The sequence below is a fragment of the Salmo salar genome, chromosome ssa18 (genome assembly GCF_905237065.1).
Source record: "Salmo salar chromosome ssa18, Ssal_v3.1, whole genome shotgun sequence".
In the NCBI taxonomy this organism is placed as follows: domain Eukaryota; kingdom Metazoa; phylum Chordata; class Actinopteri; order Salmoniformes; family Salmonidae; genus Salmo; species Salmo salar.
The window spans coordinates 9,585,560-9,598,618 of NC_059459.1; the positions used below are offsets into that span (position 1 = coordinate 9,585,560).

The 13,059-nt window shown below is 41.8% G+C and overlaps 1 protein-coding gene across 1 annotated transcript in view; it reads right to left on the reverse strand.

Moving 5' to 3' along the window:
- Window positions 1-13,059, reverse strand: part of LOC106576780 (adhesion G protein-coupled receptor A3-like) — a 167,569-nt gene that overhangs the window by 6,844 nt on the left and 147,666 nt on the right. The window contains exons 8-11 of the mRNA XM_014154178.2: window positions 8,152-8,316; window positions 6,538-6,757; window positions 6,172-6,321; window positions 2,671-2,832 (exon numbers count right to left, since the gene is read on the reverse strand). Coding sequence (XP_014009653.2) covers window positions 2,671-2,832; window positions 6,172-6,321; window positions 6,538-6,757; window positions 8,152-8,316 — 697 coding nt within the window. The remainder of the gene's footprint in view (window positions 1-2,670; window positions 2,833-6,171; window positions 6,322-6,537; window positions 6,758-8,151; window positions 8,317-13,059) is intronic.

Sequence of the window (13,059 nt, forward strand, 5' to 3'; positions counted from 1 at the left end):
AAAGACACCTGCCTATAAACAGAAAACCCAAAACCACCCAACACAACCACCTGTCACTCCCTGACCGCTCTACTATGGCAAATGACCTCTTACAGGGGTCAGGACGTGACACCATGATGTCCACAGTGAAAGCAAAATCAGCCAACCATTCTTTATCTTGCAGTTGAGGGAAATTCAAATATTTTCCTTTCATTTGCAAAAACTCAGCAATCTCCGACTTCAGGTCCCACGCCCTTTTAAGCACCTTCCCCAAATTCAGACATCTCACGTTTTTGTGGTATGTGAGATCTGCATGACACGACTCTGTCTCTTCCCACAGTGAGACAAACTGCCTGTGGTTTAAAGACTTAGCTCTTATGAAGTTTACCACTTTAGTGACTGTATCCACAACATGGCTAATTTTCAGAACACATTTACAGAGTATCTCCTGATGAGTAATGCACGCAGGATTTTGTATCCTTTTCAAAAGGCCAACGTTTTTTCTTGTCAAGTTTGGGCACCCATCAGTGGTCACACTAGATAACTTTTCAAAACTCAGTCCCAGTTTTGCCACACACTTATTAACCTCCTCCAATAAATCTTTCCCTGTGGTTGTGCTCTTCATTGACTGCACTGAAGCACGCTCCTCTGTAATTTCAAAGTCTGGGGTAATGCCTCGTAAGAACATCAACAACCATGCCATGTCACGTGCATCACTGCTCTCATCCAGGTACAAGGAGAAATAGTTCAAATCCTTTACCTTGTCTTTCAACTGTTGTTCCATATTCTCTGTGGTGCCCTCAACACGCCGTGTCACTGTTCGTCTTGACAAGGAAACATTTTCAAACAGCTCTTTCTTGTCGGGGCAAAGTATTGGTGCAGAGTCAATTAAACATTCTTTAATGAATTCGCCCTCAGCGAATGGCTTGCTATGTTTAGCAATTTTGTGGGACAGTACATAGCTAGCTCTCGCAATTCCATCGTTTGCTGAATGCAGTTTTGTGAAAATACCTTGCTGCTTTTGCAACTGAGAAAGCAATTCTTTCGATGCACTTGCCCTCTGCTCAGAAGACATATTCCTATATTTCTCTGCATGCTTCGTCTGGAAGTGTCGGGACAAGTTGTAGTCTTTCAAGACAGCGATGCTCTCTTTGCACACTAAACACACAGCTTTCCCTGATACCTCAATAAATAAATATTTCGATGTCCACTCTTGCTGGAACAACCTATATTAATTGTCTACTTTCCTTAACTTGGAAATCTTTGAAAACTAATTTCTAGCTAGCTACTATTTGTAACTTTGACATGTCTGTCAGCCTCTCAGTCACTGTCTGTCCCCGTGCAGTTATTTATATGTGCCCTCATTTAAATGTCCCACAAGTGGTGGGAGTTAAATCATTACACAAAGGCGAGAATTCATTGGGCTTTTAATTTGAATAACATCGCAAATTCTTTATGTGATCTGAGCATGATTCCGCGGGCCGTATTGAATCAGGTTGCGGGCCGCATACGGCCTCCGGGCCGGCCTTTGCCCATGCCTGTACTACAGTGAGTTCCAAAATATTAAATTTTTTTGCTGACTTTGGATTTAAAATGATGCCGCACTTTGGATTTGAAATTAAACAATGACTATGAGGTTAAAGTGCAGGCTGTCAGCTTTAATTTGATTGCATTTTCATTCATATCGGGTGAACCGTTTAGAAATGATTCTTGAGTGAGAAAGTTACAGACTCACAAATATCATACCCCCTCAAAAATGCTAACCTTCCCTGTTGTTTTAATGGTGAGTGGCTAGCATGCCTTGGGGTATGATATTTGTGTGTCTGTAACCTTTTCACTTACTATTATTCACAATTCACTCAGGATTATCCATAATCATGGTGGCATCCACATTAATGTAGAAGTGTTTAGAAATATATTATATTCTTATTTACAATAAAAGTGACTCCATAATGACACAATACATTTGTCACGCCTGCTCCCGCTCCCCCTCTCTAGTGCTCTCTGGCGCCAGGCGGCCCATCATTACGCACACCTGTCACCATCGTTGCGCGCATCAGCGCATCATGGGACTTACCTGGACTCTATTACCATATTGATTGCCTCCCCTATATCTCTCACTTCCTCAGTTTCTTCCCCGTGTCTGCATTCATGTCATTTTGTTCCCCTTGTCCAGACGCTGTCCTTGTTTTGTTTCACGTCCGTTATTTCTTAAATATTCACTCCCTGTACTTGGTTTTCGTCTCCCAGCATCTGTCCTCACAACATGATTTATCATTCATTTCTATTGGGCACAAAATGATCTGAAACACAACCAAAGCAAATGCATCCAACATATGTGTAGAGACACACGCTTGATGTAGTCATTCTGTGCTATGAATATGGGACCAACTACTTAATTTATTACTACTTTTAATACACATATCAGTGAATTTCTCTTTTGGTCCCCTAAAACGGGGTCTGCACTTTAAACTCATAGTCATTGTATGATTTGAAATCCAAAGTGCTGGAGTACAGAGCCAAAACAACAACAACAACAAAAATGTCCCTGTCCCAATACTTTTTGAGCTCCCTTAAGCTTTGATTCCAAAACCAATCTCAGTAACACTTTATAAGTTATCCTTTTAAGGGGTTAAAGAGTGAACATTTAGTTTACAGATGTTTGTGTGCATTTGATGTTTGTTTACCTACCTTTGATATGACCTGCGTGTCTATGGTGAGAGCCATGTCGGCGATGCGCTCCACACACTGGACAATGCGTGTACATGCCCTGGCCTCGTTCTGAGCCATCCACAGGATGTGTTCCTCCACCAGCATCATGTTACTGGCTATGTCAGAGATATAGTCCCCTAGCTATGGGATTGAGGAAATGAAATGATGAGGGTGTAATTCCACTACACTACTCTGACCTCTTTTGTGTGCAGACCCTACAGTTGCCTTCAGTCATATAAAGCAGGGGTATTCAACCGGGAGTCCGCAGAATTACTGCAGGGGGTCCGCGAAAATGTACAATACCAGTCAAACATTTGGACACACCTACTCATTCCATATTTTTTATTTTATTTTTTACTATTTTATACATTGTAGAATAAAGGTGAAGATATCAAAACTATGAAATAACACATATGGAATCATGTAGTAACCAAAAAAGTGTCAAACAAATCAAAATATATTTTATATTTGAGATTCTTCAGAGTAGCCACCCTTTGCCTTGATGACAGCTTTGCACACTATTGGCATTCTCTCAACCAGCTTCATGAAGTAGTCAACTGGAATGCATTTCAATTAACAGGTGCGCATGGTTAAAATTGCATTTCTGGAATTTATTTCCTTCTTAATGCATTTGAGCTAATCAGTTGTGATGTGACAAGGTAGGGGTGGTATACAGAAGATAGCCCTATTTGGTAAAAGACCAAGTCCATATTATGGCAAGAACAGCTCAAATAAGCAAAGAGAAATGACAGTCCATCATTACTTTAAGACATGAAGGTCAGTCAGTGCAGAATATTTCAAGAACTTTGAAAGTTTCTTCAAGTGCAGTCGCAAAAACCATCAAGCGCTATGATGAAACTAGCACTCATGAGTTCCGCCACAGGAAAGGAAGATCCAGAGTTACCTGTGCTGCAGAGGATAAGTTCATTAGAGGTACCAGCCTCAGAAATCGGCAAATAACTGCCCCTCAGAATGCAGCCCAAATAAATGCTTCACAGGGTTCAAGTAACAGACAAACCTCAACATCAACTGTTCAGAGGAGACCGCATGAATCAGGCCTTTTTGGTCAAATTGCTGCAAAGAAACCACTACTAAAGGACACCAATAATAAGAAGAAACTGGATTGGGCCAAGAAACATGAGCAGTTGAAATTAAACTGGTGGAAATCTGTCCTCTGATCTGATGAATCCAAATTTGAGATTTTTGGTTCCAACCGCTGTGTCTTTGTGAGACGCAGAGTAGGTGAACGGATGATCTCTGCATGTGTGGTTCCCACTGTGAAGCATGGAGAAGGAGGTGTAATGGTGTGGGGGTGCTTTGCTGGTGACACTGTCAGGGATTTATTTAGAATTCAAGGCACACTCAACCAGCAAGGCTACCACAGCATTCTGCAGCAATATCTCATCCCATTTGGTTTGCACTTAGTGGGACTATCATTTGTTTTTCAACAGGACAATGACCCAACACACCTCCAGGCTGTGTAAGGGCTACTTGACCAAGAAGGAGAGTGATGGAGTGCTTCATCAGATGACCTGGCCTCCACAATCACCCGACCTCAACCCAATTGAGATGGTTCTGGATGAGTTGGACCGCAGAGTGAAGGAAAAGCAGCCAACAGCAAATGTGGGAACTCCTTCAAGACTGTTGGAAAAGCATTCCAGGTGAAGCTGGTTGAGAGAATACCAAGAGTGTGCAAAGCTGTCACCAAGGCAAAGGGTGAGTATTTGACAAATCTCAAATATTAAATATATTTTGATTTGTTTAACACTTCTTTGGTTACTACATGATTCCATATGTGTTATTCATAGTTTTAATGTCTCCACTATTATTCTACAATGTAGAAAATAGTCAAAATAAAGAAAAACACTTGAATGAGTAGGTGTGTCCAAACTTTTGACTGGTACTGTATATCAAATAATAATATTGAAAAAGTGCATTTTTTGTAATTTTTACTTTTAATGTTTTTATGAATATCGCTAGCAACAACAGAATAGACTACCAATGTCTATGAAATCTATTCATTTTAAAATGTTGTTTACATCACCTGATGATAAGACAAGATGTTGCATTTTTGGGGGGCTAACATAGATTTTTGTGGGGGGCTAACATATGATGGGGATCCCTCGGTCTCCGGTTTGCCTCACCAGGGGTCCCCGGGCAAGAAAAGGTTGAAGACCCCTGGTATAAAGGAAATACATTTTGAATAGATTAGGGGGATATCTGAATTACCTCTTCATCAACTTAGCTCTCAGGTGCATGATTGTCATAAGCAAGAAAAAAAGGATGAAGGAAAACGCACTGCTTTTACAAATTAATTTTGAAGGCTAGTATAGCGTGGACGGTGGCAGGCTAAGACTCCTTTATTCCTAGAGTGTGAGCACATTTAGCGTAATGTACGGTTTCTCAAATTGAGTTCCGTTAACCTGCGGATCCCGCCATTTAAGCCACGTGTCAAACTCATTCTACGCAGGGCCGAGTGGCTGCGGGTTTGCACTCCTTTTACATGATTGATGAATTAAGGTCACTAATTAGTAAGGAACTGCCCTCACCTGAAAGGAAAAAACAAAAACCAGCAGACACTAGGCCCTCCATGGAATGAGTTTGACACACCTGATTTAAGATGTCATCTGAACAGTTTCAAGTCTATTCTTGCAAATCATTCCTCAGAATTTGGCATATCCCTGCTTTCAAAAAAACACTGAAAAGCACTCACATCTCACAGGCTTAAATAATACAAGGTCACGAATACCAGCTAACAATATGTATAGTTTCCCCTCAAATTGCATGTTACCAAATTGCTGCACTGATGACATCTCAGGGATATTAGCACCCAAAGTCTAGCATTTATGGAGCTGGAGTCAAAAAGAGACATCCACTCATATGTGCCTTTCATTGGACTATAAACAGCTCGTCCAAAGAAAACAGTTTGGGGTTCTTTATTCAGTCCCTCCAGAATTTCCCAGGGATTATTTTATGACATTTGCGGGGCAATAATGCTTGATTTTGCCAGAGGAATTCTGACATTATGCATGGCAATATGCAATGCTTTTGTCCAATTTCTCAGGAAAATGCATTGATAAGGGAAAAAGTTTGTTGTCGTGTGACTTGATTGAACTATATTATGCGTTAAATGTGTGGAGATTGGTTTAAATTGCGAGTCCTCTTTTGGTACTGATTTGACTGTTTTATGAGGAAATAGTGCAGTGATTGGTCAAATTTGCAAGCCCTCTTACAATATGCGAAGAACTGTTGATTTAGCAAAGTAATTACTGCTGCATGGAGGCTGAGGGCAAATGCTGTGTGTGTGTGTGTGTGTGTGTGTGTGTGTGTGTGTGTGTGTGTGTGTGTGTGTGTGTGTGTGTGTGTGTGTGTTTTTGCACGAGCGTGCATGGGTTTGTGTGTGTGTGCATTCTTCTGTGTGTGTGTGCGTGCGCATGCGTGCGTGAGTGAACAGCGGCTAAGTCCTGCTTTCATACTTACTTCTCTACGCTGGTCCACCAGGCGAGTCAGCCTCTCAACCAGGTGTGTGACAAAGATGACATCCATCACATCGCTGAAGTCCCCCGCCCTGCTGGTGAAGGCTACCAGCTGCTGAGCTAACGGCTGGGCATTGCTGGTGTTGATGGTCACCTGGTAATAGAACAGTGATTGGGTTAGAAGAGGCTAGATCACTTGGATTTCATATGCATTTCATATGTGTTATAAAATAACAGTTTGTATGTCTTCCTATGGGTATTAATCAAGCCAGATATTACCTCAAATAAAAAAAATAGTTAATGATTCAGATGATTCCGTTTTAGACCCCCTTGTCTTGCGTTGTCTCTGCTAGTGAGAAAAATGTCCTACCTGAGTAAGCTCATGCAGTATGCGAGTCACCTCGCTGGCATATGGGCACTGGGTATAGTCATCCTCTGCCCACCGGCCTGCCCGGTCACAGCGTCGCCAGGCCTTCTTCTCCCTCTGAGTGAGGTGGTGTGAAGCGGCACCAGAAGGGTGGGGGGCATAGCCAAATGTGGATGGAGCACAGGGCAGGAAGGCCAGTATCCCTGCCAGGGTCTTTGGCCAGCTGTCACAAGATATGGTATCAATATCTTTGTCACCGTGATCCACAATAAGCCTTGATTTCCTGATTACACTACATAGATGTGACACGTTGCCTTGTTATTATGTCACGTTATTATGTCACATTACTAAGTTATCATATATTGTTGATAGTTGATCTGCATGACATGTAAACAAACATAATGGCACTGGATATTACATATACTGTACATCTTACTGTAGTCTATATCTCCCTGAAAATACCCTCAAAAACACCAATGAAAACAAGCTTGTTTCATTCCAACAATGTCATTTTGGCAATTTTTCATAATGTGAAAACTAAGGGAGTAAATTGAAGAAAGACTGAGGATAAATCTGTTGTGTTCAGAGGAACCTGTCCTGCTTTCTCCTCCTGTCATCATGGCACCGGCTACTTCGTAATCTATGGCAGTAATCCCCCCTGACAAAAAAAAGGGTCTCATTTTCTAGCCCATTACGCCACTGCTTAGCAGAAACAAAGCCTCTCTGCTCGCTTCACTGGAAGTGGGTTGTAAAGTACAGGAGCAGTGACAACAATGGAGCATACACGGAAACAAGACTGAAGGGAGAAAAACAGACAACTTCTCAAGACGGACAGGGACAGAGACGGAGGTGGAAAGCAGACCTGGGTTCAAATATTATTTGCCATCATTGATGTGCTTGATTTGTTTTTGATTTTACCTTTATTTAACTAGGCAAGTCAGTTAAGAACAAATTCTTATTTTCAATGACGGCCTAGGAACAGTGGGTTAACTGCCTTGTTCAGGGGCAGAACGACAGATTTGTACCTTGTCCAACACTCTAACCACTAGGCTACGCTGCCACCTGACGCAATGGAACCAGTTGAACAGTTCCAAAATGGTAAACCCCTCCCATCTGGCACTCCAGGCAGACTGAAGCAAATGCTCAAAGTATTTCAACCCAGGTCTCGTGGAGAGCCTGTTAGCTATTCAACTCATAAGGCTGGATGGGAAAATGCCAGTCAGAGACTAATTGGAATGTTTTCTAGAAAGCTACAGTATAAAGCTGAGGTACAGATTTATTAGCATTTTGGTGATTGATATGAAACACATGGCTTCCTAATGCGTGGGGATAACTGCTAGCTAAACAGTACGTACATTCCATGGATTTTTTTTCTCATTTGACTGTTTACTTTCTTTGTTATCTAATATTCTACAGTCGCTTCCTACTTGAGCAGAGCTGAGTTTAGCGAACCATTGGGCTTTCACATTTCACATTCTCAAAACACTGACTTCTTGAATGCCAACCTGAGGTCAGGCATGTTTTAGGCTACCTTGTTGCACTGTAGTTGACCTTTGACCTTGTCATTTAGTCTTCACCTGAAGAGGTCCTTGTTTTTGGTCTGGTTAGAGCACCCACCTGAAGTCCCCCTTGTTGCTGTTGACCCTGTCTGCTGAGCAGTAGGGTGCTGACGTCTCCAACACAAGGATCTCCATCTGTCTGGACCTGTTGCCACGGGAACTGGTCACCTGGCACTCCCAGATGCCAGACAGGCTGTGGTTGATGTTGGAGAGGACGACCTCGCTGGAGGAAAGAAGAAGACAGATCTACTGCATGAGTTTCCGTGTGTGTGTGTGTGTGTGTGTGTGTGTGTGTGTGTGTGTGTGTGTGTGTGTGTGTGTGTGTGTGTGTGTGTGTGTGTGTGTGTGTGTGTGTGTAACCACACAAGAACTACTCAATTCAAGAAACACTTAGAATTGTGAAACTTAAAATAGTGCTGTTACAACGACTTAGAGCTGTGGTCGTTACATGCTTTGGTGATTGGTATTTGGAGCATGTCTCCTTTGTAAGGAGGATTTCTATTTGAATGGCACGTCACTGGTTATATATAGAATACATACATGACAATGACAACAGATTATAAAGTACTGCGAGGCAAAAACCGCTATCTCCATAGAAATACTGTATTTCTCAGCACAAAGCCAAATGTATTTTTTATTACTAATGCATAATAATTTCCGTAAAATCCACATTTCCATGTGGCACCTCAGAAAATTGACTGCTTTGCTCCACAATTTCATTGAGCAGCGTTCTGTGTTGAGCTGAAAAAAAAACTGCCGCGGTTTCCCCCCAAAAAACACGACTTTTCAAATCCGACTTAGGAACAATACTATGCCATGGGTGTTTGACAGTTGACATTCAAATTATAAGTGACAGGCAAGAGATGGCACTTAAATCTTCCACAGTAAAAATGATTAGTTGCTGAGTGCACTCTGATGTGCCAGAGAATAATCCTTGACAACGCCTCTGAACAGAGGATGTGCAGGAAATATTTATTCAGCGACATGAAATATAGTTCCCTGTGGCTTTTTTCTCCAATACCCTCAAATTACTCATCTTACTTGTCTCTTGCTGTTGTGTTTCTTTGAATTATTTCAGTACCATAGCTCTGAATCCCATAGACATGACGACACTAATATTTCAAAAACCTTTACCCTTTTCACACTATCATGCTGATCCGAACCCAACTGTGCTGGCTTGGACATCTTTAAAATGTTCCTTTTCAGCATGGTTCAGCAAGTATGGTGGATGGATGTGTACCCCGGCCAGCTTAGTACAGTTTGGCTCGGGTCAGTTTGGCTCAGCGGTGTGAAAAGGTCTCTAGATTCTAATCTACAGCTTGGCGGCTTTCAAAGTCTCGTATCTTCACATAATGGTAAAGAACATAAAAGTAAAGAGCTGAACACTGTTCTAATTCCCTGAATCAACTCTTCTCACTGACCTTGCCTCAATGACGCTTTCTGCGAGGAAATAAATAATGAAACACCGATTGGTTCAATCTCTGCATTTTGCTCACCACTCATTTCTGATGAGGATTCCAAAGGGCTCTAAATTCAATTTTGAACTCTTGACTGAGATGATGGCATCCTGTGTGGAGTGGTAGAATGGGGGGGGGGTGTCGAGAGCTGTGCGAGAGAGGCCAAACTCCTGGGTGTTTTGCAGTGCTTTTAGCTAATCAAAGGGGGACCATCACGCCGTTCCAGATGTTTGGTTGGTGCGTAAAACATGTCAATTCAGATAAGCAGAAAACTGTGATGGCTCCGCACTCAGAAAGATGTCACATAAAACTTACTTAATTAGGGATAGCGTACACAGACATTTCCCTGATGCAGTGAAACTAATAACACATTTGAATAATTAAGCAAACTTTATGAGACATCTTTTGAGTGCGCAGCCATCACACTTTTTTTTGCAGGGCTGTTAGCTAAAAGCTTTAAACACTGATCATGATTTCATCAGCTGGAGCAGAGACAAGAACCTGAGAGGCTTTTGGGGATTTGAGTAAAAGCTTGCGCTGAAATACAGTATGCTTTACCCTGCAGGCAAACATCTTATGAATGACCTAGGCTACTTCTGTACCCTTTACCACTGAGCAAAACATCCGTCTAGGTCGAGATAGATGTAGCTAGATGTACTGTAGCTAGATTAGGGTTGCAAAACCACCAGTAATTTACCAAGTTACCGGAATGTTCAGCAATTTAGGCAATTAACAGGTAATCTATGACAATCTATGGTAACTTTGGTGATTTGTACTTGAATAATAAATAAAAAAATGTATCATATTTTCTTAATCTTTACACTGATGTTCATTAGTTTCTAGTGGATAGACCATATGGCTCAAGAGAAAATAGCCTAATTAACTCTGCAACTACTCCAACTATGAACTTTTTTTCACAACTGCCACCGCAAAAACATTTACAACAGACATATTGACATAGTAAAATAAATAACAGTGTGTAAAAATTTGAAGGATATTTGATGCTGAAACTCTCATATTAAACGAACTGTATTCACTAAATGTATGGGTTATATTTAGGATAATGTTTTAGCGTTGTCATTAAATGGTTAATTTCAAAATCATCTTATTTGATTGTTTTATATATTTTGCACGTATTGAAAATTCTGGAAGTTTACTGGTAAACTTATAAAGTTAACAGTATTATACTCTCCCTTTGCAACCCTAACATAGATTCATTATTCGTTCCTCTTCCTTCGCTTAGCTCCCTTAGCAATGCCCATTAGACAATTATACCACACTGTACATCAGAGGGACTGATAAAGTGAGCACTCTATGAGTCAAATCCAGTGCAGTGATGTTGAATAATCCTATGATAGCATGGGCAACCCAGTGTTGCTGCTGCTACTGCCTCGGTTAGCTCCAACACCACAGGCAGAAATAGAACACAGCTCTCCCTCCCTATAACAGCAGCGTTCCTTCCAAGGGACACAACCACAAAGTAGTGTATCAACTCTCCAGTCAGGTCCTAAATAGAAACCCTATGAGCTTAATCCAATATCAGCCAGTCTGATGTCTCCATGCAAGCAGCTTGCTTGTCTTTCATTTCTAGGAAAGAGAAAACAGGAGAAGAAAGCCTTTAAACATATTATTATGATAATGACATGATGATGATGATTACTTAAAGATTTGATGATGGTGTAACAGATGTGAAATGGTTAGCTAGTTAGCGGTGGTGCGCGCTAATAGCGTTTTAATCGGTGACGTCACTTGCTCTGCGACCTTAAGTAGTTGTTCCCCTTGCGCTGCAAGGGCCACGGCTTTTGTGGCGCGATGGGTAACGATGCTTCGTGGGCGACTGTTGTTGATGATGCAGAGGGTCCCTGGTTCGAGCCCAGGTTGGGGAGAGGAGAGGGACGGAAGCTATACTGTTACAATGGCAAAGATGACAATAACGAAATAAAGTAATAAAATCCATGTAAATGTAACTGCAGAGAAAGTGTAGGTGTGTGTTCATTAAGATTAGGATTAAAGTGATAGTTCACCCAAATTACAAAATGACCTGTTGGTTTCCTTACCCTGTAAGCAGTCTATGGACAAGGTATGACAGCAATCCATTTCCCTGGATGCTGTGCTCCCTGCCGCCCCTGTGCTACCTGCTGCCCCTGTGCTACCTGCCGCCCATGTGCAAGTCTATGTGAGAGAGACTGAGACATGAATGGTGTGCAGAGAGGACAGATACATCATTGGTGAGTAGGCCAACCAACACATACTGTACCATGGGAAATATATCTCCCCCTCTTCTCCTCATCTCATCGTCTCCTCCTCTCCCTCTCTCTTCCTCTACCAGCTCTTTCCCCCTCTCGGTCTCTACTCTCCCCCTCTCCCTCTTACCTCCCTTCCTCTCCCCTTCTCCTCCCTACTGCCTGAGCAAAGCAAACTCACCGCTGAGGGCTTAAATAACAAAGTGGCAGCTAGATCGTAAACTCTTCCATATCTGCTACACAGAGCTCAACTGAGACCCAGATAAACAGATTGACAGTTGGTCCAGCTCCAGCTCCAGCAGTCAGCTTATGGGTGGTTTGATGATTTGAGAGAAAACATTTTTTAGTCAGGTCATCCTCACACTAAATAATAACTATGAGAGGGAGCTGGGAGCTTGGAGCGCTAGGGCGAGACAGGGGCACAACACAAAGCAATGACCTAAATCCACACGTAACACTGCACTATTGTGGAGCTCTCTGCACCTATCGCTTCCCAAGGGCCTCATTAGGAACGTTTATGCTCTCACGCTGATATTTAACTATTTGTTTTCATGATGCCTGCTTACAAGACAGTAAACTTTAAAAGCATCCCCTCCTCAACAACAAACCAATATTCCAAAGCTCTGGCAATGCTCAGACATTTTACAAGAGGCTCAATGCCACATAGTTGGTTTCCTACTTCCTTTAAGTAAGTGCATGGGTGCTTCCAATCATAAATTCAGTTTAACAGCTACTGTATACAAATAAACATAGGAAACAGAATAAAGATAACTTTGTGTATGGGGACCATAGTTAGCAAACACCATAGCGTAACACCACTAACTATTGGGACCATAGTTAGCAAACACACACGTGAATACACACACACGCACGCGCATACAGACATACTGTACACACACTAGTGGTACACGGGTTGACTCATAACCCACAGTCCACGTGGTTATATCCGCGAGGATATAAAATATTCAGAAATCAATGCATAAAAAAATCCATAAATGTATCATTCTTCTGCAATTCATATAGGCTACATTGAGGTTTTTCTTTCATCATTTTTTATCTGGCAGTGCGTACGCCTAAGCTTTAGGGTCTAACTGTAGGCCAATGCATGCAAAATACAGGGCACGCGCCAAATACACTCCAAGCTCCAAATGCTTTTGGGAACTTGGGCAGAACATTTTGCTTGCTTTTTGGGAGAACCAGTTTTGTTATAGTCTATTTATTTTCTAAACGTATTATTTATTTAATTAGATTTAATTCATATGCTGG